The 26309-nt window shown below is 40.2% G+C and overlaps 1 protein-coding gene across 10 annotated transcripts in view; it reads left to right on the top strand.

Annotated features, from left to right (window-relative positions):
- SUPT3H (SPT3 homolog, SAGA and STAGA complex component) overlaps positions 1 to 26166 on the top strand; it is a 454300-nt gene extending 428134 nt beyond the window's left edge. For 8 of the 10 annotated variants that reach the window (XM_066251733.1, XM_066251685.1, XM_066251771.1 and 5 more), the window contains one exon: positions 23162 to 23294. In XM_066251733.1, the coding sequence (XP_066107830.1) occupies positions 23162 to 23203 (42 nt within the window). In that variant the 3' untranslated portion in view covers positions 23204 to 23294. Of the gene's footprint in view, positions 1 to 23161; positions 23295 to 23546; positions 24463 to 25270 lie in introns of those variants that run through there. The other 2 variants (XM_066251706.1, XM_066251714.1) reach the window with 2 other exon arrangements.
- The last annotated feature ends 143 nt before the right edge of the window (positions 26167 to 26309 follow it).

Genomic DNA, 26309 nt, shown 5'->3' with positions numbered 1-26309 from the left:
TAGGATTACAGCACAGCTCTCCCTTCCCTCCACTTCCTCATTTACGGTAGGAATGGTTGGTCTTTGGTGCCTTCTCACCATACCTTTGCGCACCCAGCACAGAGAGTACTCAGGCAGCCTTGTGATCTGAGACTCCAGATGGGAGACCTCAGAAGCTTGTCACTCAGCCTACTCCAGGGACCAACTCCGTGAAGTCCCCGCTGCCCTGGAATGCCAGGACTCTGCTGTTTTCTGCCACACCTGACCTGGATGGCCTGCTCCCCCATGCTCGGGGGAAAGGCCAATGATTCCCGGCTGTTCGGAGTATGAGGACTCCATTTCACATAAATATTTTTTATGGACACCTACCCCTCCCTCATGATAGTGCTCGTACAATTCTTTTTTTTTTTTTAGGTTTAAATAACTTTTATTTTATTAATTTTAATGGTGTGACATCAATAAATCAGGGTACATATGTTCAAAGAAAACATGTCCAGGTTATCTTGTCATTCAATTATGTTGCATACCCATCACCCAAAGTCAGATTGTCCTCTGTCACCTTCTATCTAGTTTTCTTTGTGCCCCTCCCCCTCCCCTTTCCCCCTCCCTTCCTCTCCTCCCCCCCCCCCCCCCCGTAACCACCACACTCTTGTCCATGTCTCTTAGTCTCATTTTTATGTCCCACCTATGTATGGAATAATGCAGTTCTTGGTTTTTTCTGATTTACTTATTTCACTCCATATAATGTTATCAAGATCCCACCATTTTGTTGTAAATGATCCGATGTCATCATTTCTTATGGCTGAGTAGTATTCCAAGCAAAACTACTTTGCATTTTGTTTTATTAATCACAAATATATTAGAAAATGATATATGCTTCAGAAATAAAACTTTTCAATTTATGAAATAAATTATCTTACAAATATAAGTGTTCATATATATTGGTTTTCTTTACATGAGGACCTTCCAAGCTTGAATAGTCTCTACCCATGTACCAAATATTTATTGAGCATCTATAAGTAAGGCATTTGTAGGAGCTATAATAATGACTTAAATAGGGTTTAAGAGGTAGAAGTTATTAATATAATGAATTATATCAACATTTACAAGTAAAAAATATATATCAGTAGAGAGTTATAATCAAAGTATTTCTGGAGTTGACAATATGCATTGCAATGAACATGCATTTGGTAAAAGTTAAAATTCTCCAAGCATATGATTTGATTATATATTGTTATAACTAGATTATAATATATATTGAACACAAATATAAATACCTTACACTTATATAGGGCTTTAACTCTCAAATCCCTTTTCTCCAAAGGTAGAGTACCACATCATATTTTAAGATACTACAAGCTGACTTAAATTCCTTGCATTAGAATCTGACTTTAATATCACCACCTAATTATGTTTACATGAAGAATTGGACGAAAGGCATGGAGTCTCCATATGTTCATTTCAGCCTGGGTGGCTAAATGCTTATAGCAGTCAGTGCATGAAAATGGCCTAGATTGAATAAATTAGCAAAATCACAAAAGGAAACCACTGTAGGAAATAGTTTTACACATGTAATTGCCAAAACCCTCTAGTGAATGTGTCAATCTGTACTAACTAAATAAATTTGTTTATAGACATGCTCCATGCTAGCTTCCACTCTTTCACCGCCCTTTGCCAAACAAACTCCCACTAGAAGTAGGATGTTCACACCCGAGTAGGAGTTTCTTGGATAAATATTTTTACTATATGGAGACCAAAACCACTTCTACAAATTTCTGACTTTGATTGAAATAGTATATTTCTTTAGCTTTTTTCCTCCCATCGTTTCTCCTGGCAGCTGCTCACACGTTAGTGTACCTCCTGTCACCCCCTCCCCCCCAGGGCTGTGCTGAACAAGAGGCTGGCTGCATGGCCAGTGACCCTGAGATTGATGGGACCAGTCCATTCAGTCACGGCCACCACCCCATGGACTGGACAGGCAGGGAAAGGTTCATTTGTTAAATAACTTCCCTTCTCCTCTCTTGAAATCTTGTTGAAATGATTCATTGAATTAATTTCAGCATAGAAATCATCCATCCTGAGGCTAGGCTGCCTGCTTACACTTGAGTGCTACGTGAATAGAATATATCAAGGTAGAATTCATTTAGCCCCTCCTCCTCAAGAGATCATGGTTAAGAGTTTCTGAAATATTACAAGCACCTTCTTTTGTCATTCTTTAGTCTAGAATTGGTGCTAAACTTTTCATAGGCCTTCAAAAGATCTGTTTTTTAAATTTGACTGGTGACTAATAAAAAAATATTCTTAGAAGAAAGTATTTTGAATATTAATAACTTCCGGTAGGAGTGAAATTAAGAACATTTCTTTTCAATAGGCTAAGCCTAAACCTTCTCATTGTTTTTGAGAAACAATATGATCAGTAAGCAATAAACAATAGTGTAATGGGCCTGACCTGTGGTGGCGCAGTGGGATAAAGCATCGACCTGGAAGTGCTGAGGTTGCCAGTTCAAAACCCTGGGCTTGCCTGGTCGAGGCACATATGGGAGTTGATGCTTCCAGCTCCTCCCTCTCTTCTCTCTCTCTGTCTCTCCTCTCTCTCTCTTTCTGTCTCTCCCTCTCCTCTCTAAAATGAATAAAAAATAAATTAAAAAAAAACAATAATGGGGTGATGGGCCACTTCAGTGTCCTAATTACTATGCTCCAAATAGCCTACCTTTTAGGATTAATCAGAATAATACTCAGTAAAATGAGCACTGTTACTGCTATATAAATAACATGTCATATCTGACTTGGATAGGAAACCTCAGAAGATTTAGTATTTTGTATGATAATTCTGTTCAAATTCATTTTTCAACAATCACTTTGAATTTCAATGGTCTAAGTGCATCCATCAAAATACTGAGATTATCAGAATGAATCAAAAAACAAGATCCAAGTATATGTTGTCTACAAAATTCATTTTAAACATAAAGATACACACAGATTAAAAGTAGATGTATGTGAAAAGATACACCATGCCAACATTAATCAAAAGAAAGTAGGAGTAGCTATTTCAGATAGATCAGATTTTACAGAAAGGAAGTTATTAGGGATATAGAGGGGCTTTACATAATAATAAAGGACCAAATCCCAAGAAGATATAACAATCCTTGACAGATACGTGCCTAACAACAAAGCATCAAAATGCAAAAGGCAAAAAAAAACAGAACAAAAACCCTGAGAGAACTGCAGGGAGAAATAGATAAATCCACTGGTAGAGTTGGAGACTTCAGCACCACTCCATTATAAGTGGAGAGACCCAGAAGACAGGAAATCAGTAAGAGCATAGTGGAACTCAACAGCACCATCAATCAACAGGACAATATATGGAGACCATTTTACCCAATGATAGCAGATTACACATTAAATAAGATAGAACACATTACAGACCATAAAATGCATCCTAACAATATAAAGGAAGAGAAATCATACAAAGTCTACTTTCAGACCACATTGAAACTAAACTAGAAATCAATAACAGAAAGATAGCTGAAGAATTCCAAAATATTTGTAAATGGAATAACATTTATAAACAACACATGGGTCAAAAAGGAAATCTCAAGAGAAATGTACAATATTTTGAATTAAATAAAATGAAAGTACAACTTATCAAAATTTGTGGCATGCAAAATAAAGCAATGCTTAGAGGGAAATTTATAGCACTGAGAGAATATAAAATACTAAGAATCTTAAAAATTAAGAAATAGTTAAAATTATCTAAGCTTCCACACTTGGAAACTAGAAAAGAAGGGCAATTTGAATTGAAAGTAAGCAGAAGAATAGAAATAATAACAGAGTACAAATAAATTATATTGAAAATAGGTAGTCAATAGGAAAAAAATGAACAAACTCAAAAGCTAATGCTTTGGAAAGATTAAAAAATTGATAAGCCTCTAGTCAGACTCTGATAAAAAGAGAGAACATAAATTATTAATACTAAAATGAAAGAGGAGCCATCACTGTGATTCCATAGGAATTAAAAGGATACTAAAGAAATAATTTGAAAAACTTAAGCTCAGAAACTGATAACCTAGATGAATTGGACCAAATTCCTTGAAAGACACAATCTGACAAAATTTATACAAGATGATAAAGACAATCTCAGTAAGCCTCCCCTATTTCTATTAAAGATGTTGAATCAATAATTAATAACTTTCTAAAATAGAAAGCACCAGGCCCAGGTGGGTTCAATAGTAAATTCTATTAAATGTTTAAGGAGATGGCCTGACCTGTGGTGGCGCAGTGGATAAAGCATCAACCTGGAAATGCTGAGGTCGCCGGTTCGAAACCCTGGGCTTGCCTGGTCAAGGCACATATGGGAGTTGATGCTTCTAGCTCCGCCCCCCTTCTCTCTCTCTGTCTCTCTCTCCTTGCTCTCTCTGTCTCTGTCTCTCCTTTCTAAAAAAATGAATAAATAAAAGAAAAGAATTAAATGTTTAAGGAGAAATTAAACCAATTATCTACATTTCCTTTCAAAAGATAGAAGAGGAATATGTCTTAACTCATTCTATGAGGTCAGCATTACCCTCATTCCAAATGAGACAAACATACTGCAGGAGAACCATAGACCAATTTCTCTCATAAACATAGATGCAAAAATCCTCAACAATATATTAGCAAATTGAATCCAGCAATATATAAAAAGAATTATATGCCATGACCAAGTGAGACTGATTTCACCTGTGCAAGGCTGGTCCATTTTGAAAAGCAATAAAAGTAACCTATTACATCAATAGATTAAAGAAGAAAAATCACATGATCATATCAACAGATGCAGAAAAAGCATTTGAAGAACTCGAACATCACTTCATGATTAGAACTATCACTAAACTAGGAATAGAGGGTAGTTTCCTCAATGTGATAAAGAACATCTACAGAAACCCTACAGTTAACATCATAATTAATGATGAGAAAAAGAAGCTTTCCCACTAAGATCAGAAACATGGCAAAGATGTTCCCTCTCACCACTGCTTTTCCACATTGTGCTGGTTGTCCTAGTTAAAGCAATAAGACAAGAAAAGGAAATAAAAAGGAATATAGATTGGGAAGGAAGAAATAAAACTGTCTTTGTTTGCAGATGACATGGTCATATATATATATATATAGAATATTTAAAAGAATTGAAAAAAGCATTCTTAGAAGTAAGCGAATACATTAAGGTTGCAGGATACAAGATAAATATACAAAAGCAATCATTTTCATATATGTCAGCAATGAACAAGTGGAATTTGAAGTTAGAAATACATTGCAATTACATTTACATTAGCACCCCTGAAAATAAAACTTAGGTATAAAGCTAACAAAATATGTATAAGCTATATATGAAGAAAACTATAAACCTATGATGAAAGAAATCAAATAAATAAATAAGTGGAGGTATAATCCATGTTCACAGACAAGAAGTCTTAATATTGTCAAGATAAAAGTTTTTCCTAACTGAATCTATAGAGTCAATGGAATTCCAATAAAAATCTTAGCAAGGTATTTTGTGGATATCAATACAATATGTCTAAAGTTTAAAGAGAAAGGCAAAAGACCTAGAATAGCAAATATAATATTGAAAGAGAAGAACAAAGTCAGAGCACTGACACGACCCAACTCCAAGACTTATTATAAAGCTACAGTAATGAAGACAGTGTGGTACTGGCAAAAGAACAAATAGATAAGTTGAACAGAATAGAGTCCAGAGATAGAGTCACATAGATACAGTCAACTGATCTCTGACAAAGGAGCAAAGGCAGTAAGATTTAGCGAGACAGTCTTTCCAAAGACTATCTGGCCCATGGTGCTGGGACATACATATGCAAAAAGTGATCTAGTCACACACATTAAACCTTCACAAAAATAAACTGAAAATGGATCATAGACCTAAATGTAAAGTGGAAACTATAACATTCCTAAAGATAACAGGAGGAAATGTATACTACCTTGCCTTGGGTTTGATGATGGCTTTTTAGATACAACACCAACTAGACTTCACTAAAATTTCTGCTCTGCGACAGACACTGCGAAGAGAATGAAAAGACAAGCCAAAGACTAGGAGAAAATATTTGTAAAATATTAGGATGGTTATACGACATGAACAAAGAGCTCTTCAAACTCAGCATTAAGAAAACAATCTGATTAAAAAATAGGCCAAGACCTTAACAGATACCTCAAAAAAAGATACATAGATGACAAGCATACAGGAAGATGGTTCACATCATGTCATTGGGGAAATGCAAATGAGATATCACTACACACCTATCAGAATGGCCAAAATACAGAACACTGACATCATCACCAAATGCTAGCAGTAGGAGGTATAGCAATAGGAACTCTTCATTGCTGGTGGAAACGCGAAATGGTACAGCCACTTCGGAAGGCAGCTTGGCAGTTTCTTATGAAACTAAACATACACTTACCATATGATCCAGCATTTGCACGACTTGGTATTTACCTAAAGGAGCTGAACACTTGTGTCCACATGAATACCTGCATATGGATATTTATAGCAGCTTTATTCATACTTGCCAAAACTTGGAAGCAACCGAGATGTCCTTCAGTGAGTGAGGATAAATAAACCATGGTAACATTCAGACAGTGGATTATTCAGTGCTAAAAAGAAACGCAATATTAAGCCATGAAAAGACACGGAGAAAACTTAAATTCTTACTACTCAGTGAGAGGTGGCAATCTGAAAGGGGCACACGATGTATGGCTCCAAGTCTATGACATTCTGGAAAAGGCAAAATGGTGAAGACAGTAGAAGACCAGTGGCTGTCAAGTGTTGGGGATGGGAGAGACGAATGGGCTGGACACAGAGGACGGTTAGGCAGTGCATCTGCTTTGTGTGATACTATAGTGTTGAATCTACATCATTATATATATACTTGTCCAAATCCACAGAATCTTCAAGAGTGAGCCCTAGTGTAAACTATGGACTCTGAGTGACAATGATGTGCCATTGTACGTTCATCAGGAGTAAAAGCACAATTCTGATGGGTGATGTGGGTAATGGGCAGAGGCTGTGCTTGTGTGAGGCGGGGGTATACGGGAAATCTCGGTGCCTTCCACCTAACTTTGCTGTGAACCTAAAGCTACTCTAAAAAATTAAGTATTTAAAAATTTGGAATACTCCCTCTTGGCATTTATTTTAAAATCGAACTGCTGTGTGATGATGACAAAGACAGGGATACCTCCTTCATGTCTTGTGTCTCCTTCCCTAATAACATGTTCCAGAGGCACTACAAACATGTCTTTTTACCTTGTGCATACTGCAACCTGTATTTCTATAACAGAGTTGTGTTAATGGGATCTGCCACAGACATTTATAATCTGCTTCAACCATTTTGAAAATTTGCCTCCAAAACAATAAATAACCAAAGCAAATTTTTTTTGCGTGTGAAAAAGTCTATATTTCTCCTTCACTCTTAAAGGATTATATCACAGGGTTCAGAATTCTAGATTGATAGGGTTTTTCTCTCAACACTTGATGTATTTCACTCTGCTCTTTTCTTGCTTACCTGGTTTCTGAGACTTCAGGCATAATTCCTGTTTTTGCTTCTCTGTAGGGAGGGTGCTTTTCCTTCCCTCTGGCACCTTTCAAATTTTGTCTTTCACTTTCTGTATTTTTAATATGATATGCCTATGCATAGTTTCGTTGTTGTTAATTTGTTTGGGGTGTTTGTTTGTTTTTTTTGCATTTATCCTGCTTGGTGTTCTCTGAGCTCCCTAACTCTGTGGTTTGCTGTCTGTCATTAATTTGGGGAAACTCATATTTTAAATATTTCTTATGCTCCTTTCTCTCTCTCTTTTTTTCTTCTCTTTCTGATATGGCTGTTATGCATATGTTATACCATTTGTAGCTATCCTACAGTTCTTGGATATTCTATTTTTTTCCAGTCTTTACTTTTTGCTTTGCAGTTTGGGAGGTTTCTACTGAGATAGCCTCCAGCTCAGTTTCTTTCTTCAGCTGTATCGAGTCTACTAATGAGCCCCTCAAAGACATTCTTGATTTCTACTACAGTGTTTTGTTTTATCTCCAGCATTTCCTTATTTTTTCATAGAATTTCTATCTCTTTGCTTACATTACCCACCTGTTCTTGCATGCTGTTTATTTTATCCATGAGAGCCCTTATTAGCATATTAATCAATAGTTGTTTATAATTTCCAGTCTGTTATTGCCATCCTCTCTGCCATAAATGTGGCTAGTTCTGATGCTTGCTGTTTCTCTTTAAATTGTATTTTTTGCCTTTTGTCTTGATAACCAGACTGAGTTATCTGAGTTACTGAGTGATAGGGACTGCTATAAATAGACCTTTATTAATGTGGTGGTAAGATGGAGGGGGGGACATTTTATACTCGTATGATTAAGTTTTAGTAAGAACTTCACAAGTGCTTCTTAGTGCTCCCCTTTCCACGACCACCCCCTGATAGTTGGGTAAGTGTGCCTACAGTTGGCTGAAGTTGTATATTTCCCTTTTTCAAGGTCAGTTAGACTCTGATAAAACCCCAGAAGCTAAGCTCTGTCTAACTAGTTTCTCCTGAGGACAAATCTTGTTAAGAATAGAACGCTCTGGAGTATTTCAAAACATCTTTCCCTTCTATCCACCTATAACAAGAGATCTTTCTAATTTATTCACTGTGAGAACCTGGTAGAGCTCCAGGAGGTAAAACTCACGGAAGTGTGCCCGCCCCCCAAGCTGTCCCCTGCTTGAGTCCACCTGAAGTTTTATCTCTTAGATTTTTCCACACTGAGCTTCTAGTCATTTGTCAGTTACAGTTCAGGTTCCCTTACCTGGCACTGTTTTCTGCTTGTAGATTTATGCCCCATTACATTGTGACTCTCTTTATTCACCTGTCTCTCCAATTTTAGGGACACTTATTTGCCCGGTGACTTCACTTCTCTTTTGCATTTTTCAGTTTTGTCAGCTTTTCCATTTTTTTTATGACAGAGTGGCAACTTCCAAGTTTCTTACATGCTGGACCAGAAGCCAGAGTCCTCAAATATTACAGTTTTAATATACAGAGTTTATATCAGGCCCTAACGGAGTGATTCAAAAGAATTAGTTGAATGCATTTATAACATGAGCATTTTTAACCCAAATTTTGACAAACCCTTCAGTGGTAGGTAGTGTAGATTGGTGCCTTAGATTTAATATTTATGGTGACAAGCATAGTCTACAGATTGGTATTTAGAAACAAGCTAAGTCTAGCTCTCCCTCCCCTGGGTCTTACCTAGAACAGTTTTCTGTCCTGCTAACCACTTTTCTCTCATTCCCAACTCAGGCCTCAGCCAAGTGTCTTTTTCTTTCAAGAAGGTAGCTTGATCACCAGCACCCCCCTCTACTGCCCTTTCCTATGGACCCAGTAGGCACTCTTCCCATTTTATGACTTGTATCACTTTTGTCATTTCTCGTTCAATATGTCTTCTTCACCAAACTGCTAAGCGTGGAGAGCAGAAACATCTGTGATCACAGCTGTCTCCACAGCACCTTGTAGTGAGTCTGTTCTGTTGAGTGAATGGCAGTAAGTTCGCAAGTAGCTACTATATGTGATCGATCTTAAATACTATGTCCTGATCGTTCTGTGTCATAATTTTTAGTATTTTTTGTCTTCAAAGAATTCTTAAGAACCTTAATTATAAGGTGTCATAACCATTGGTAAACAGGTGTTTCTCTCCATGTTCTTATTTTTTGGGTTGTGGTTTTTTATGTTGCATAGGCCATTGAAGCAGTATTTTCTTTTTCTTTTGTATTACTGCTGAAGACCAGAAATACAACTGAGTAATATTGTCACGCAACCAAAGTTGTAAAAACCAAAAAATTATGCTATCTATTGTAAACTTGCTATTAATTATAATTTTCAGTAGCCATATATTTGAACTTAAAATGTTTGGACTCAACAAAATAATGCAACAGTGTTGTTTTAGATAACTTGTGTTCTCTTTTTCTGGCAAACAAGGCAGTTGGGAGCCAAATCTTTCCCTCCTGGCAGATAACAGTAAGGAGAAGCCCAGAAATGCTCCCAGTGGGAACTGAGAACTCATACCAGAATAACACTATTTTTTCAGCATTGTTTATGGTTAGATTATTAAGGTCACTAATTTATTTTTCTTAATAATTGCTGCCGATGGTTATCTTGTGAAATAGTAAGTGTGTGGCCTCAGCCTAACTTTTAGGAGTTGAGAATATCGCAGCCCCTGTTCTCATAGTGAACACATGTTGGCATTTCTCATTGTCCAGAGGAAGCCAAGCTGCTTGCTAATCAGATCCATTTGCTCACTAGCTGATGACTTTTGAGCACCTACCTATCTGCTCTGCACTGGGTTATTCTCTGGGCACACACAGGTGAAACAGCTCCCTGCTTCTGAAGGCTATGGGCTAACCAAGAGAATGAGAATTAGCTGTTGTTAGACCTGCCCTCCCACCCCCCCGCCAAAAAAATAGAGGTTTGGGTTAATAACTCTGCCAACTTAGCACTGTTTACCCATATACTTATATGTATTTGCAGCTTGGAATAATTTCAGACATCTGTTTTTTTATTGTTCGTAATATAAGGTAGCTAAAGAAAAGTTTAACATTATTGGCATTAAATTATTATTAACAATATTGTAGCTAAATATATACAACATCATGGAAAGAATAATGTAGACATAGAAATGGTATACTCTTAGTCTCATATAAAATTGCTAAAAAAATTGCTAAAGATAGCATTCACAAAAACCTGTTTTTCTAAAAAGCAATGTTTTTATCAGGCGCTTAATTATTTTGCTTAATAACAGAATGAACACATCTCATATAATTTGATTAGGTGACTTGGACAATTAAAAATGGCAATTTTTAATAACTAAGTTTTAATTATTGATTGTGTATTCAGAATGCTGAAATAACTTGGTAGTAAGAATATGACACAAACATGCAGAAAAGCATACATAAAATGACAAGTTCCTCAATGTTCGTAGGCGCCCAGTTACTTGCAATAGGATGAGAGAGTTCACACTGTCTTCCCCATTCTGCCAGCCATGGGAGACCCCTCATTCAAAGGGCAGGGCTGCTGCCACTCTTCTGAAATCAAGGCTCTGCTGTCTGACAGACTGCTCGCCATGATGCTCTGGGGGTATTTAGAACGTCCGGAAGTACACAGAAAGGAAAAGTCTGAATGAAGAGCTTTGCATGTTTCCGTGCACCGTATGGTTTGATTTAGATCCCCTGAAATATCGCAGTTAGAATAAAATTATCAAAAGGGGGAAAGTCACATGGCTTTGGTACAAACAAGATGTGCCTATTTGTATTTATGTTTGCTAATGAAATTCAGCCATGTTTCCCACTTTGATTTTAAGAGTCTTAGACCACCATTCAGTTTTATTTATTATAATTAAATCTCTTGCCCACACACAGACACAAGGGCAGCGGGCGGGGTGGCGGCATATTTTATCTTTGAAAAAGCTGTTACATAGCTTTGATATGAAGATCCAGAGCTTCAAAGATTTACAGTATTAAAGCAAAGCAGTATGTCTATCTCGGGGCCTGGAGAGCTCCTTAGGCAAAGGGAGGGGCTGAGAGAGGGCGTGGCCTCGGAATCCAGTGACTCCATGGAGGGCGGGTCTGATCAGGCACACGGGGCCATGGAATTGGGGATAACTTGTAGTCTCCAGAGGAGGGATCGAAAAAGACTAGATACAAGAACAACTGGCTTTTACTGTAAAACTTGGGCGTGCTTGCGGTGGAGCAGGGAGGAGGATTAATGTAGCTGTTTTGTGAAACGGCATTTATACGTGAACCCAACCCCAGTTCAACTGAGTGTTCCAATAAGCCACTGAGATTAGCTTGATCATCAGTAAGGCCTAGTGAGCGCCAGTTGCCTTGGTTTGCTCTGCTATCTCCCTACCCTTTCTCCCAGCAAAGCCAAGCCAGGGTCTGTGGAGCCTCTGCCCCTGTGCCCTCTGCATCCCCTTGGAGTGGAGGACGTTTGGGAAACCACAGACCCTGTCACCAGGGCGGCTCCTGTGGCCCACAAGTCATTCTCTGCAGAAAGTCTGCCCTGCACTTAGTTACTTGGGAGCTAAGGATAGTTCGGAGGAGAGTGAATATGTGCTCCAAATCTTCTATTGTCCTTCTTTTTATTTTTTTACTGGATTTAACCGAAATGGCCAACTCCACACATATCCAGGCAGGCCACATTACTTGTTCAGCCCTAACTCAGACCCTGAGCACAGCCTCAGGACGACTTGAATGGCAACACATGTCCTGTCACCCCTGGAAAAGGTCCTAAACATGGCTACTTTTATACCCAGAACTTTTCAGCCAGGTTTGTCTGAATTATTTTGGTATTTCATCCATTTATCAAAATTATTATTTGAGGCACTTGGGGAAATTAGTGATTCTCCAAGGAAGAGCTAATCGTGCGGCGGAAGAGCCGGAAGTGGAACGGAGAGCTCCTGCCGGCCTGCCGGGCTCTCTGCTCAGCTGTGCGCTGTGGACGTCATTAAGTCCCTTCTTGCGCCAGTCCCTACACTTTGGTTCTGCTCCCAAGGGCTCCTCATCCGGAAAAACAATTTCTTTCCCTACATCTGTTTTCCCCATTAAGGTCAGAGAAGCTAAACACATAGCTTTGGACAGAATGAGAACCATCCATAAGAGCCCTAGACTGAGACAGGAGTCCTGGGCTCTCCCCCCCGTGACGGGGATGGGTCACTCTCTGGGCGCTGGTTTTGTCTTGTAGATTTGGAATTGGACTAGAGGGGTTCACAAAGAGACTTCCCCATTCCAAAAGCCTATTGTCTTTTGATTCTGGATGCAGAGGGTTTGTTCAGCTTAGTTTTAATAGGCTCTGTTTTCAAATTCCTTTTTCATTATGGAATGAAATGTAGCGTGACTGTCTGAAGGACCATGCTCCTAAGAGCGGCATCCCAACATCTGGGAAGGGAAAAAAAAACAAAACAAAACAAAAAAGAAACAATGACTACTTTACAAATGAACTTCAGGTGAGAAATATGAGAGACACAGGTGACCCATTTGCTGTCTGGGTAGAAGGCATGGTCTTAATTTCTGTTTCTTCTGTATTAAATTAAATGCCAGTGTTAGGATTCCCATTAAAAAAATGTCGACTGTACAATCATAACAGGTTCTGGAATGCTTCCCTTCACTGACAAAGCCACCTTCGGGTCCTGTCGATGGTGTGCTCTCGTCCTCTCTGTCGCCCTCCTCAGCCTCAGGGGGCACCCAGTCTCCGGGATGGCTTTGAAAACATTCCAAAGCTGAAATGAGGAAGTAGAGCCAGAGTATCTGTTCTCTTTCAAAGCTCCCTAGCTGCTTTGGTCGCAGTGTTTTTTATTATATACTATATGCTGTTCTTAAGATTAATGTGGAAAGTGAGCGCTAGTTGAGGTGCCTCCAAACTGAAGATGATGTGGATTCAGGTCCTGCCTCTGCACTCCAAACGCTGACTTAAATTTGAAGTAGAATTTTCATTTAGCCCTTAAGTGATGTTGAGTGAGCAAGAATTGAGTTTGCCAGGAGTAGGAGAATGTGTATGTCTATCAGAGATTTGGTTTTCTTCTGTTTAATGGAAGACAGTGTGGTCTACTGAGAAGAATACAGGCCCTGGGTTTTTAATACTCAATCTGCCATTCGCTGGACCTGTCACTTAGGAAGGAGAATAATGAGACCCTGTTGCTAGTGGTGGGAAGGCCAAATTAGATATGGGCGTGAAAGAGTGCTTATAAACCATAAAACTGGGGGGCATTTTTCAGTCTTTACCCCTCATTGCTTTAAGATATCTACAAATCTCCTGCCCTTCTAAATGTTATTTAAACTTAAATATTGTGATTAAAAGCAAACAAAAGGGCCACCTTGTTTTCCCCCACTTCCACCCCGGAGAATGACCTCTCACTCTGTTTCACTTGTGGTCGTTAAACCATTTACATTAAATGGGAAGTCAGTGACTGCAGGAACGTGTTGCTTATCTTCCTGTCCCTGTCCCACTAAGCACACAGTGCTTTACACAGAGAAAGCACTCAATAAAGATTTCCAGAAATCCAATTATACACGTTTATCACACTTCAATTGAATTTGGGGCATGCTACAATGAAATTCTCTTTTTTCTCAACTTTGAGGAATAATTGACAAAATTGTTGCCTTGAAAGTTTACAATGTGACGGTTTGATATGTACATACATTGGGGGATGATCACCATGATCCAGATAATTAACACATCCATCACCTCACTAGTTAACTTTTTCTGTTATGTGTTTTGTGTGGTTAAAATGCTTAAAGTCTACCATCAGCATCTTTCAAGTATACAGTATCATGTTATTAACTCACATGCTGTACCTTAGAGCCTCAGAACTTGTAACTGAAAGTTTGTGCCCTTTGACTTCATCTCCCCATTTCTCTGTCCCTGCAGCCCAAGCAACCACAGTTCTACTCTCTGTTTCTCTTTCTTTGTTTGGTTTTGGTATTGTTTATAATCCATGTGTAAGTGATACCAAACAGCACTGGTATTTCTCTGTACTTATTTCTTTTAGCATAATGCCCACCAGGTTCATCCATGTTGTCAGAAATGGCAGGATTTTCTTCTGTTTTATAATTGAACAATATTCTCTTGTATATATAGATACAGAGGTCCTTGGGTTATGACACAGTTTCATTCCTATGGTAGTGACATAACCCAAGTTTTGGTGTAAGTCGAAACAAACACTAGACTAACACAAACAGAACACTTGTGCTTTTAACAGTCCAAAATGGCATGGTAAGCGTACTGGGGAATGCCAGCTCCCTCACTGATATGCCGTGTTACTGTGTATTCTTCCACCACACGCATCCAAACTAGTTTGTCCATGTAGTCTGTAAGTACTGTGCTAATGACATAAGCTGAAACACTCACGTATCAATTTTTTAAAGTTTTTATGCGTGTGAGCTTCGTAAACTTGGAATGTCGTATGTCGAGACTTTCATAACCCACAGACCCCTGTATAGGTATATATTCTTTATCCATTCATTCATCAAAAGATATTTAGATTGTTTCCATATCTTGGTGATTGTAAATGCCAAAGTGGTGCAATGAACATGGTACAGATATCTCTTCAAGATACGTATTTCATTTTCTTCAGCTATATACCCAAGAGTCAGATTGCTGAGTCCTATGGTGGTTCTATTGTTTATTTTTGAACAACCACCATACTGTTTTCCATAATGGCTGTACGAGTTTATATTCCCTCCAGCAGTGTATAAGGGTTCCTTTTCTCCATGTTTGTTATTTCCTGTCTTTTTAATTTTTTTTTTTTGTATTTATTCTAAGTGAGAAGCTAGGAAGCAGACAGACTCCTGCCTGCGCCCAACTGGGATCCACTGGCAAGCCCACTAGGGGCGATGCTCTGCCCATCTGGGGCGTTTCTCCATTGCAACCGGAGCCATTCTAGCACCTGAGGTGGAGGCCACAGTGCCTGAGGCCAACTTTGCTCCACTGGAGCCTTGGCTGCGGGAGGGGAAGAGAGAAACAGAGAGAAAGGAGAAGGGGGAGGGGTGGAGAAGCAGATGGGCACTTCTCCTGTGTGCCCTGGCTGGGAATTGAACCCAGGACTTCCACACACTGGGCCAACGCTCTACCACTGAGCTAACCAGCCAGGGCCTGTCTTTTTAATAATAGCCATCTTACAGATGTGAGGTGATACCTCCTTGTGGTTGGATTTGGATTTTCTTGATTAGTGGTGATGGTGAGCACCATTTCATGTACCTATTGGCCATCTGTATGTCTTCTTGTGGAAAATGATTCATATTCGTTGCTCATTTTAAAATTTCATTATTTGCTTTTTGGCTATTGAATTGTATAAGTTCTTTATATATCTTGGATATTAACCCCTTATCAGATATATGGTTTGCCAAGATTTTCTTCCGTTATGTAGGTTACTTTTTCAATTCATTATTGCCTTTGCTATGCAAACACTCTTTAGTTTAATATAGTCTTACATTGAAGTCTTGAATCCATTTTGAGTTGATTTTTGTATATGTGTAAGATTGGCGTGTAGTTTCATTCTTTTGCATGTGGTTACCCAGTCTTCCTAGCACCGTTTATTGAAGAGATTATCCTTTCCCCTAGTTTATTTTTGGCTTCTTTGTCAAAAACTGACAATATGTGTTTGTTAATTTCTGGGCTTTCTATTCTGTTCCATCAATTTATATCTGTTTTTATGCCAATGCCATAATGTTCTAATTACTGTAACCCTGTTATATAGTTTGAAAGCAGACCATGTATTGTGTTCAGCTTTGTTCTTCTTTCTCAAGATTGCTTTGGCTATTTAGGGTTTTTTAAGGTTCCATATAAATTTTAGTATTGTATGTTCTATTTCTGTGAAAATGCCATTGGATTCGATTGAATCTATGGATTACATTGAGCAGTATGAACATTTTTTAACTACATTAATTTTTCTAATTCAAGACTATAGGATATAAATTATTTCACCAGTGTCTTATACTTTCCAGTGTACAGGCTTTTCACCTCCTTGGTTAAATTTTTCTAATTATTTTATTGTTTTTGATACTATTATAAATGGGATTGCTTTCTTAATTTCTTTTACAGATAGCTTGTTGTTGGTTTGTAGAAATACAACTGATTTTTGTGTGTTGGCTTTGTGTCCCACAACTTTACTGAAATCATTTGTTAGTTCTAACAGTTTTTTGGTGGAGTCTGTAGGGTTTTCTACGTACAGTGGTCCCTGATAGGCGAAAATCCGCAAAGTAGCGGCCTTATATTTATTTCATTATTTATATATATTTTAAGGCTTTTTAAACCCTTCCCACACTCTTTATAAACCTGTCCCACACTGTTATTAACCTTTCCCCCACTTATTTTGCTTATTTTACCACAAAAACAATTAAAATAATAAATATATAAAAACACCTATATATTGCAAAATCCCGTGATATAGCAAAAAATTCGTGATACAAAATTAGATATATACAATTTAAAAATCCACGATACAGAGAAAGCGTGAAAAGTGAACCACGATATGGCGAGGGATGACTGTATAAGGTCATCTGCAAGTAGAGATAATTTTACTCTTCCTTTCTATTTGGATGCCTTTTTAGGCTTTCCCTGGTGTTTCTTTCATTGCTACAGCTAGGCTCTCCAGCACTATACTGAGTAGAAGTGGAGCGTGGGCATCCTTGTCTTGTTCCTCATCTTAGAGGAGAGGCTTGGAACTTTTCACCATTAAATATGATGTTAGCTGTGGGCTTGTCATATGTGGCATTTATTATGTTGAGGTACATTCCTTCTATGCCTAATTTGTTGAGGTTTTATCATAAAATGATGTTGACTTTTGTTGATACTTTTTCTACATCTGTTGAAATGATCATATGATTTTTCTGTCATTCTGTTATATGATGTATTACATTTATTGATTTGCATATGTTGAATTATCCTTACATCCCAGGGATAAATCCTACTTTATTGTGTTGTATACTTCTTTTTTTAAAAAATTTTTTTTTTTTTATTATTTTTTATTTTTATTATTTTTTTTTTTTTTTCATTTTTCTGAAGCTGGAAACAGGGAGAGACAGTCAGACAGACTCCCGCATGCGCCCGACCGGGATCCACCCGGCACGCCCACCAGGGGCGGTGCTCTGCCCCCCAGGGGGCGATGCTCTGCCCATCCTGGGCGTCGCCATATTGGGACCAGAGCCACTCTAGCGCCTGAGGCAGAGGCCACAGAGCCATGCCCAGCGCCCGGGCCATCTCTGCTCCAATGGAGCCTTGGCTGCGGGAGGGGAAGAGAGAGACAGAGAGGAAAGCGCGGCGGAGGGGTGGAGAAACAAATGGGCGCTTCTCCCATGTGCCCTGGCCGGGAATCGAACCCGGGTCCTCCGCACGCTAGGCCGACGCTCTACCGCTGAGCCAACCGGCCAGGGCCGTATGCTTCTTTTAATATGCCATTGAATTAGGATTGCTAATGTTTTGTTGAGGATTTTTACATATAATTTCATCAGGGATATCAGCCTGTGTGATATTGTGATATATAATGAGAAGTATATACGGGGGTGTGCAAAAGTACGTTTACAGTTGTTCATTTGGAAATAATATAAATCATTAATACAATAATTAATAAATAATACAAGAATAACTCACGCCTGACCAGGCAGTAGCATAGTGAATAGAGCATTGGACTTGGACACGGAGGACCCAGCTGCAAATTCCTGAGGTCACCAGCTTGAGTGTGGGCTCATTTGACATGAGCACAGGGTCACTGGCCTGAGCATGGGATCATAGATATGGCCACATGGTTGCTACCTTGAGCCCAAAAGTCACTGGCTTGAGCCCAAGGTCGCTGGCTTGAGCAAGGGGTCACTCACTCTGCTGTAGCCAACCAGACAAGGCACATATGAGAAAGCAATCAGTGAACAACTAAGATGCCACAACAAAAAATTGATGCTTCTCAACTTTCTCCCTTCCTATCTGTCTGTCCCTGTCTGTTTCTCTCTCTGTCTCTGTCTCTCTCTTTCTATCATAAAAAAAAAAAAGGAAGAAACTCACATCTGTAAACCTACTTTTGGCCGGCCCTCTATTTGGTCTTTGCCCCTGTCTTTGGCACAGGGCTCCCACGATCCCTGGGATATATGATGAGAGCTATAAAGGTGTCTCTGGTTGTGTTAATGAGATGACGGTTGGACTGCACTGGAGGATGGAGGCCAGTTGCCAGTGGAGCAACCATGTGATGAGAAGGTTGCAGGTTCAGTCCCACCCCTGTCCTCTGGGCACTCAGAGCAGCAGTACAGCTGGGGTCCCAGGACCAGATACGTGTGGAACTACCACAGTGCCTGGGTCCTGGGGCTCAGGTGCATTTGCTGCAATGGTAGTGCTAGTGCTTAGGTGCAGGCGTGTGCAGACTTCCGCAGAAACCAGGGTCTGAGTTTCCGGGACTCACCACAGTGTGGATCCAGGATGGGGGGACCCAGCAGTGGCGTGGGCCGTGGGATAACAGGGTGTAGCAGTGGCTAGGGTACAGCAGCAACATACCCTGGGAATGGTGGCTCAAAGTCCTGACTCTGGTGCAGAGCAGCCACAGCTCAGCCTCAGTGATGGCGGGTCAAAGCCATGACTCAGGACTCAGGACCCAGGGGATGGTGCCTAGAGCCGCAGCAGCACCGCCCAGTGATGGCGGGTCAAAGCCAGGACTCAGGACCCAGGGGATGGTGCCTAGAGCCTCAGCAGCACCGCCCAGTGATGGCGGGTCAAAGCCAGGACTCAGGACTCAGGACCCAGAGGATGGTGCCTAGAGCCGCAGCAGCACCGCCCAGTGATGGCGGGTCAAAGTTGAGACTTAAGAGTCCCACAGGCCACGCCCAGGAAGCAGCAGCAGCTCCTGTCCCGTAGATGGTGAGGTGTTGTGATGTCACGAACCCAGAGAGTGGGTACAGAGTCCGGTGGGGCCCCTGAGGGCAGGTCTTACAACAGCAGCAGGCCCCAACACCCCCTGGGGAGACACAGCAGTGGGGACTCCATGCAGCTCCGTTAGCTGGGGTCAATGTTGGTGAAGACCGTGGAGGTCCGCAGTAGCAAAGGCTGCAAATGCCCATGGCAACAATGAGAGTTTCTGGGTTCTCCTGCTCCCTGCTCGTCTATGCCGTGGGTAAAATTCACCCAAGGGGGGGTCCCTCTTTGCACTGAGCTGCCCTGAACTGGGGGCGGAGTAATGCAGGTGAGGTGCTCGCACACTTCCACGAGGTCATGCTTGCTGTCGGAGCTCCACAGGGTTCTGCTTCTCTGTAGTTCAGAGCTTTCCCGGGGCTGTTTTTGTATGTTTGTAGTTGTTTGTTTTTTTTGTGTGCGGGAGAAGGGTAGGTGAGCTCTGGGAACTTCTAGCCTGCCATCTTGCTGATGTCAGTTCCTACAATGAATTCTTGTTTTATTTCAAGTTTGAGAAAGCAGCAAAAAATCAGGAAAGGTAGTAATGAGAATAAAATATGAGTCTGAGCTGAGTGGAGGACAGTAGTTATCAAAGTTTAAGCTTTATTTGGCTGTGGCATAATGAACACACAATCATATTCAACTTGGCACCGCAGGATATGTTTTGTAGAATATTTATCGTCTTTTGCTTAAAGTAAATATTACTCTTTTGCTTTGTAATAGTAATTTGTATTCTTTAAAATGTGCAATTTATGATGACCCACAAAAAAGGCAGAACTTAACCAGTTTGGAATTTAAATGTGTTCTCTAGCTTATCCATATTCAAATAGGCAAAGGGAAAAAAAAAAAGGTATTTTAAAAGTGCACAGTTGTGAGTTATTTTCCCAACTAATGCCCATGTCATCAACAGAATGTGTGTCTGCTTATCCCAGTATATTGAGGTTCTGGTAACAGGTCATAATTTGGGGCTTAATGAATAAATGTCAAAAATTAGAAACTAGATTGATCCTTAATTTTTTTTTTAAAAAAAGGCCTAGGAACTTCAATTGGTCATTTAAAAAAAAACACCTAAATATTATCTCTGCTGCTAACTTTGAGGGATGCTAAAATGCCTGTGCTGTTCAAGAGATTCACTCAGGAGCAACTATTCGTGGAGTACAGAGCTTTATTAAGTCAATAATTAGTCCTTCGTGGCATATAGGGAGAAGCTGGTTTATTGGGGACGTTCGAGTGTGTTATTAATTTATACTTCTCAGCAGCGGGGTGCGGTCCTGGACCTTTCTGGTCAAGGTCTTCAGAGGCCCCATGAAGATCCAGAATGGGGACTCGTTCACTGGGACCGAGCAGGATGCAGAGTGCTTCGTGAGAACCTGGCCTCTGGAAGGCCCTCACACCACGCAGTGTTTAAATTTAGTTTCAACGGTCACAGCACAAATAAAGAGAAATTCGCAGTTGACACAAGGATGAGTTGTCTTCATTCATCTTCTTTTCAAGTTGCTTACTCTGGAAGGGATGCCAGGTTTGGGACGTTCCCACGTCCTGCACGGACTACACACACCCTTTGTACATCAAAGGGGAAGAGCAGGGACTCGAGGTGAAGGGCCCTGGGGGAGGCTCTGCTGAGATGGCTCTTCGCTCATTACACATGCATGTTCGTGCCATCTGCACTTCAGAATTAGAATGGGAAGAATTTATTCCAGAAACTTAGGCCAGAAATCTGGGTCAGCTCTAAAATTTGATTATTCTCATTAAACTTGGCTACTTGTGACTCTGTTACTAAATGGGCCTGTAATCTCTTCGCTGTTTGCAAAGGTGAATTAATATTCTAAAAGTGACTCTGTCAGTACTCGGGAGAACCCTTCCTATTGCCCACCCCAGAGAGATCAAACTCGGTGAATTCTTAGGTGAGTTCAGCCAGGACTCTTCTCCGGAGCCAAATCCTCTTTTTCGCACAAGGCTCACTTCAGCCCTTCCCTTTCAGAGCCATCCAGCTTTGCTCCAGGTCCCTTCGTCTCCATGTAAACCACCCCTGTGTTTTAAATATTCCATATTGTTCAAGGTTGTCTCTGTGGTTGTAACATTTAAAACATCAAGGGCAAGAGACAGTCTTCCTCTGGCCGAAGGCTCTCCCAGCAGCCGGCTTTGGTGGTCGGCAGGGGCTGTCTCAGCCTCAGCTCCCGGGCTGTGGTTATGGGAAGACACATTTCTGCTAGTTCCTTGTGGCTCTCGGAGGAACTCATTTAACTCTGTTCTCCACTGCACGACCTGAGAGGCAGAGCTGGAATATTCTAGTTCTTGCTAGAATGTCTGTTTCAATCTGGAAGTGTGCCATGGCGCCAGAGCCCATGGACGGAGACCTGGCACGCCCACTGTCCCCTCCTGGCCCCGCGCTCTGCGGTGACCTGGGCAGCCACACTGCCACAGCCGCTGCTCTGGGACCGCAGCCATGGGAGGTCCTGCAGGGGCCGGCTGTCTGGAAGGGATGGTTTTGAAATTAACTAACTTTTATAATTAACAGAAGGTTATCAAAAAAACACATTTTTTTGTTTCACCTCTTGTTGGTAGAAGTCTTTAAGAAGATTGGTGTTCACTTTCCTTTTTTTTCAGTGTAATTAAAAATGTATTTTAATCATTTTTAAAGGATTAAACTCTATGGTACATCATAGCATTATCTTAATCATGAAAGCTTAGGCTGTCTGTCCCACAGTAGGGCTGTTGAAGGTGCATTTATTGGACTGAAAGTGTCCAGACTCCAGAATAGCCCCAGAATTATTAGCCTAAAGGAAAAAGACCCCTGATATAAGATTTTGTCATTTTTTCCATTTTTCTGAAAACATTATAGAAAAATTTCATCTAATTGAGGGTTATGAATTCTCTGAATGTGACTTCATAGTTTAAATAATGAAAAATACGGCGGTGAAAGGGGTAATTTTCTTCCTGAGTCGTGGATGTTAGTTCTGTTTCGCTCGGGGCCTCCTTATGAGACTGGGGCCGAGTCACAGCGGCCCAAGCGGCCCAGTGGAGACCCTCCCCCCCCCCTCCCCGCTCTGAACTGCACAATACATCTCTTGGGATGAAAAATCATGCAGTGTTGTGTTTTCTTACTGGAATATATTATATTATTGTAATTAGTATCCACTTGCCTATTTTCTTTCATGGGACTGTTTTATCCCATCATGGATATCCATATATACATCTCTACGTACATGTGCATACATAAAGTTATGTGAGACTCGAGTTTTCTCTAATGTCTACAATGTACAAAACTCCTTAGAGTTTAATATTTTAGGGGGTAGGAAAGGCCTCTATTAGTGTCTGTTCCCAGAGCTTTTCCCCGAGACTATAAATTAGGCCTGGGAAGGCTATAATGAGTCAGTAATTTATAGACTATTAAGATACTTAGTTAGAAATGATTCTTGGGCATGTCCAATAGAGAACACATGTTTGTAAAGGACAAACAGATTCAACACAACATGTATACGCTGGGCCCCACCGAGCCCAGTCAGTTAACAGAACGGGATGTCTTACTTTGTGTATCTCCCACTCCCCCAAAATAGAATCACTAACCACTTGTTAACCACACTGACTTTTTAACAGACAACGTGGTTGCTACAGCTTGGCCACCAGAAATGTTCAGATTAAGCACCCCCTTAGACTGTAGCCAGCAGTCTGCAGAACAGGAAGACAGCTCTCCTTGCCTCTCGCCTCCTTCCCTGGGTTGACTTGTGATAATTCATTGCAGATTCTTTCTCTCTGACAGAGTGCCTACCGCAGGAATGGGATGGCTTTCCTGGCCTGCTGATGGGACTGTGGCTGCAACAGGAAAGGCGACGGTGTATTAAGGTGATTTCTGTTCCCCTCTTTGGACAAAATAAAATACAGATTTACCTTCTCAGTGTCCTCAGGAGTGGGTTGGTTTGTTGTGACTATCAACTGGCTGACTCCAGCTCTTTCCCAGCGCCCTCAGCGCCCAGCCTTGTTTACTAGACGGGCCATTCAGCTAATTAATGGCAGGATGTTTGGGGTAGTGTGTAGGTGGACAAGAATGCAGATCACACAATTTTGAAATTTTAATTTGGAATGGATTTACTGCCCTCAGCTCACATATCTTAAAAGCAGTGTCTTTTTATTTTTATTTTTTCCAGTGTTTAGTCTACATTTTACTTGATGCATTTTGTAATCCAAGTTTGGGACAGGGGAATCAAAATTAAAAGGACAGTCAGTTTTCCCCTTGCACTGCCCCACCAACTTGCCTTTCTGACATTTGTTGGCTACATCTACATGTATTTTAGAGACCACTATCTGTTTTATAAACTCACCAATCAAGACCTAGTTGACCAGACGAACTGTCTGTTCCCGTTCTCTCCTCTTCACCCACTCGAGTGTGTCATTTTCATGCCATTTTCCCAACTTCCTGCATGTCTGCCCATTGTGTGTGCTTCCCTCATCTAAGCCCTCTTCCCCACCCCCAAGTCTCCTCTCCCTGTCCCCCCCAAGTCCCCTCGGCCAACACTCACATGCACACCATACCCACTGAGAAGCAGAGGAACCAGAATTAATGGAAGGGGAGAGAGCCATGCGCTTCCCCCTTCAGAGCGCTGCCCCAACTGCGGAGTGTGGGCGGGCGACCCCTGCTGGTAGCAGCTCTGCCCCCTCCCGGCCTCCGTTCTTTCTCCAGCGAGTGCGGGGCTGGAACCCTTGGGAACAAATCAAAATATAGCAGATATAACTGTACAGTTCCTGATTAAACCTAAATTGGGGGGAAAAAAAACAGGAAATTAATTTCTTTAATTTTGTAGGAGTTTGTATAATTTTACTTTTCTCATGGTTTTTAACTCACACTGAAACAGCCTTTGTAAAGAATTAATAAAAACAGAAATGAAAATCATGAAAGAGTTTCATCTGGTGACCAAAATCTTTGTGAAGTCAGTTAATATGATTGTGCTGTATTACTCACATTCGTTAACTATCATTTACCTGTTCTGTGTTAGTCCTTCTGGAAAAAATCTTTATGTCAAGGACAAAAAATGCAGACATATAATATCAAAAAATTGCCAAAGGGTTTTGATGTCCCATCTGTGCTTGTTGAAATGTATGATTAAACTTTTCTTTTTATCATCATTCTTATTTTTCTTGGCATCCTTAATCATGGAAAATTATAAGCTTGCAGTAAACATCCTAACTCTTACAACGACAGCATTTATTGTATTTGGTTTCGATCTGCCAGGCTTATTGATGTATAAAATTTTCAGGGGCTATTTTTTCACATCAAAATTCTTTCTCTCTCACATTATACATTTTAAAGTGTGCACAAGGCAGAAAATACAGGGTTTAGGGTTTTCCCCTTCATTTTACTCTACCTGATCTCCTTATAGTCCCAGGGAAGGAAGACTCAATGTACATTTCTCTCAGAAATATGACAGGTCTGTGTTTTTGTTGGTCTGGCGTATGTTTGTCTATCTTGAACAGTCTGACAGGTAATTATTTATAAAATCTGGTTTGCCCAGTAAGTCCATATAATAACCTTTCACTTTTCATCATAAGCCAGTGAGCTGAATTTAGAATAAAACAAGGTCATTTATGTCTGTCCTGAACCAGCCTAGATGTTCCCATAATTGCTCAATATTAATATTTTTAATTCGTTTTTTCTTTTCTACCCTTAGGTTCTTTCTCTGATTCTTTCCACAAAACTAAATTAGAAGTGAAATAAAATGTCCTTAAGTAGCGAATATAGAAAAAAAGAAGGAAAGTTTCAGAAAATGTGACTTGAATAAATTTCTCTCTGAAGATTAAAATGTTATATAGGATCAGAAGATGTTAGAACAGAAGATGGTCTTAAAGATCACTGAAAACAACCCCTTACTTACAGATAAAAGCACGTGGCCCAGAGAGGGAGCTGACTTTCCCGAGACCCCAGTACTGCCGGGACAGACCAGAGACCAGGTCCTCGCTCCCTAGTGCCTGGGCTCGTCGTACTCTCCATACTGCGTTTGCATAAGACGGTACCAAGACACGTTGGGTTTCATGGTGTATTTATCTTAGACAGTAACTTAAATTTATAAGAAACAATACCGCCTGACCTGCGGTGGTGCAGTGGGTAAAAGCATCGACCTGGAACACTGAGGTCGCCGGTTCGAAACCCCGGGCTTTCTTGGTCAAGGCACATATGGGAGTTGATGCTTTCTGCTCCTCCCTCCCTTCTCTCTCTCTCTCTCTCTCTCTCTCTCTCTCTCTCTGTCTCCTCTAAAATGAATAAATAAAATCTAAAAATAAATAAATAAAAATAATAAAAAAATGTGGTTTTAAAAAAAAAAGAAAGAAACAATACCAATTATGGACACATCCTGAAGTGTGTTATGTTAAATTTCTCTCTAAAGGGACTGGTATTAATTATATAATCTGTTGTCAATTATACATCAATATTTAAAAAGAGGTCTACTTTGTTGTCAGGAACCTGACCTCTGGTATTTCATTCATCTTCACAATGACTTTATGAGGTAGATGCTATAAAACAAAACAGAAACAAAAAAATTATGCCCAATTCTAAATCTAATGTGAATACACAAAATAGTTTCTATTTTTGTAGGCTTGTGTTTTGGAGATCGAATTTGAAAATAAATGAAACCAACAAATAAGTAAATAGCCTCTTTTATGGGAAACTGACACTCCCTCATAAACTTGAGAGTAAAGGAAATAGAAATATTTCTCCCCTCACCTAAATTTGGAGACTTTCTGAACATGCCATTTTAAGCTGTGTCTTGAACCTTCCTGCCTTCACATATTGTAATAGTTGAGATTCAAAAATAATGTTCCAATTTTAGAACCAAGAGTTTTTATTTAAAAAAAACAAACCAGAAGCAGAAATATTTTTAAATGGTGTATATGATTTCTGTATCTGGGGAGAATTC

This window comes from Saccopteryx bilineata, chromosome 1, assembly GCF_036850765.1.
Source record: "Saccopteryx bilineata isolate mSacBil1 chromosome 1, mSacBil1_pri_phased_curated, whole genome shotgun sequence".
Taxonomy (NCBI): domain Eukaryota; kingdom Metazoa; phylum Chordata; class Mammalia; order Chiroptera; family Emballonuridae; genus Saccopteryx; species Saccopteryx bilineata.
The sequence above is the reverse complement of the archived record's forward strand: the minus strand, read 5'-3'. Positions and strand labels throughout refer to the sequence as shown.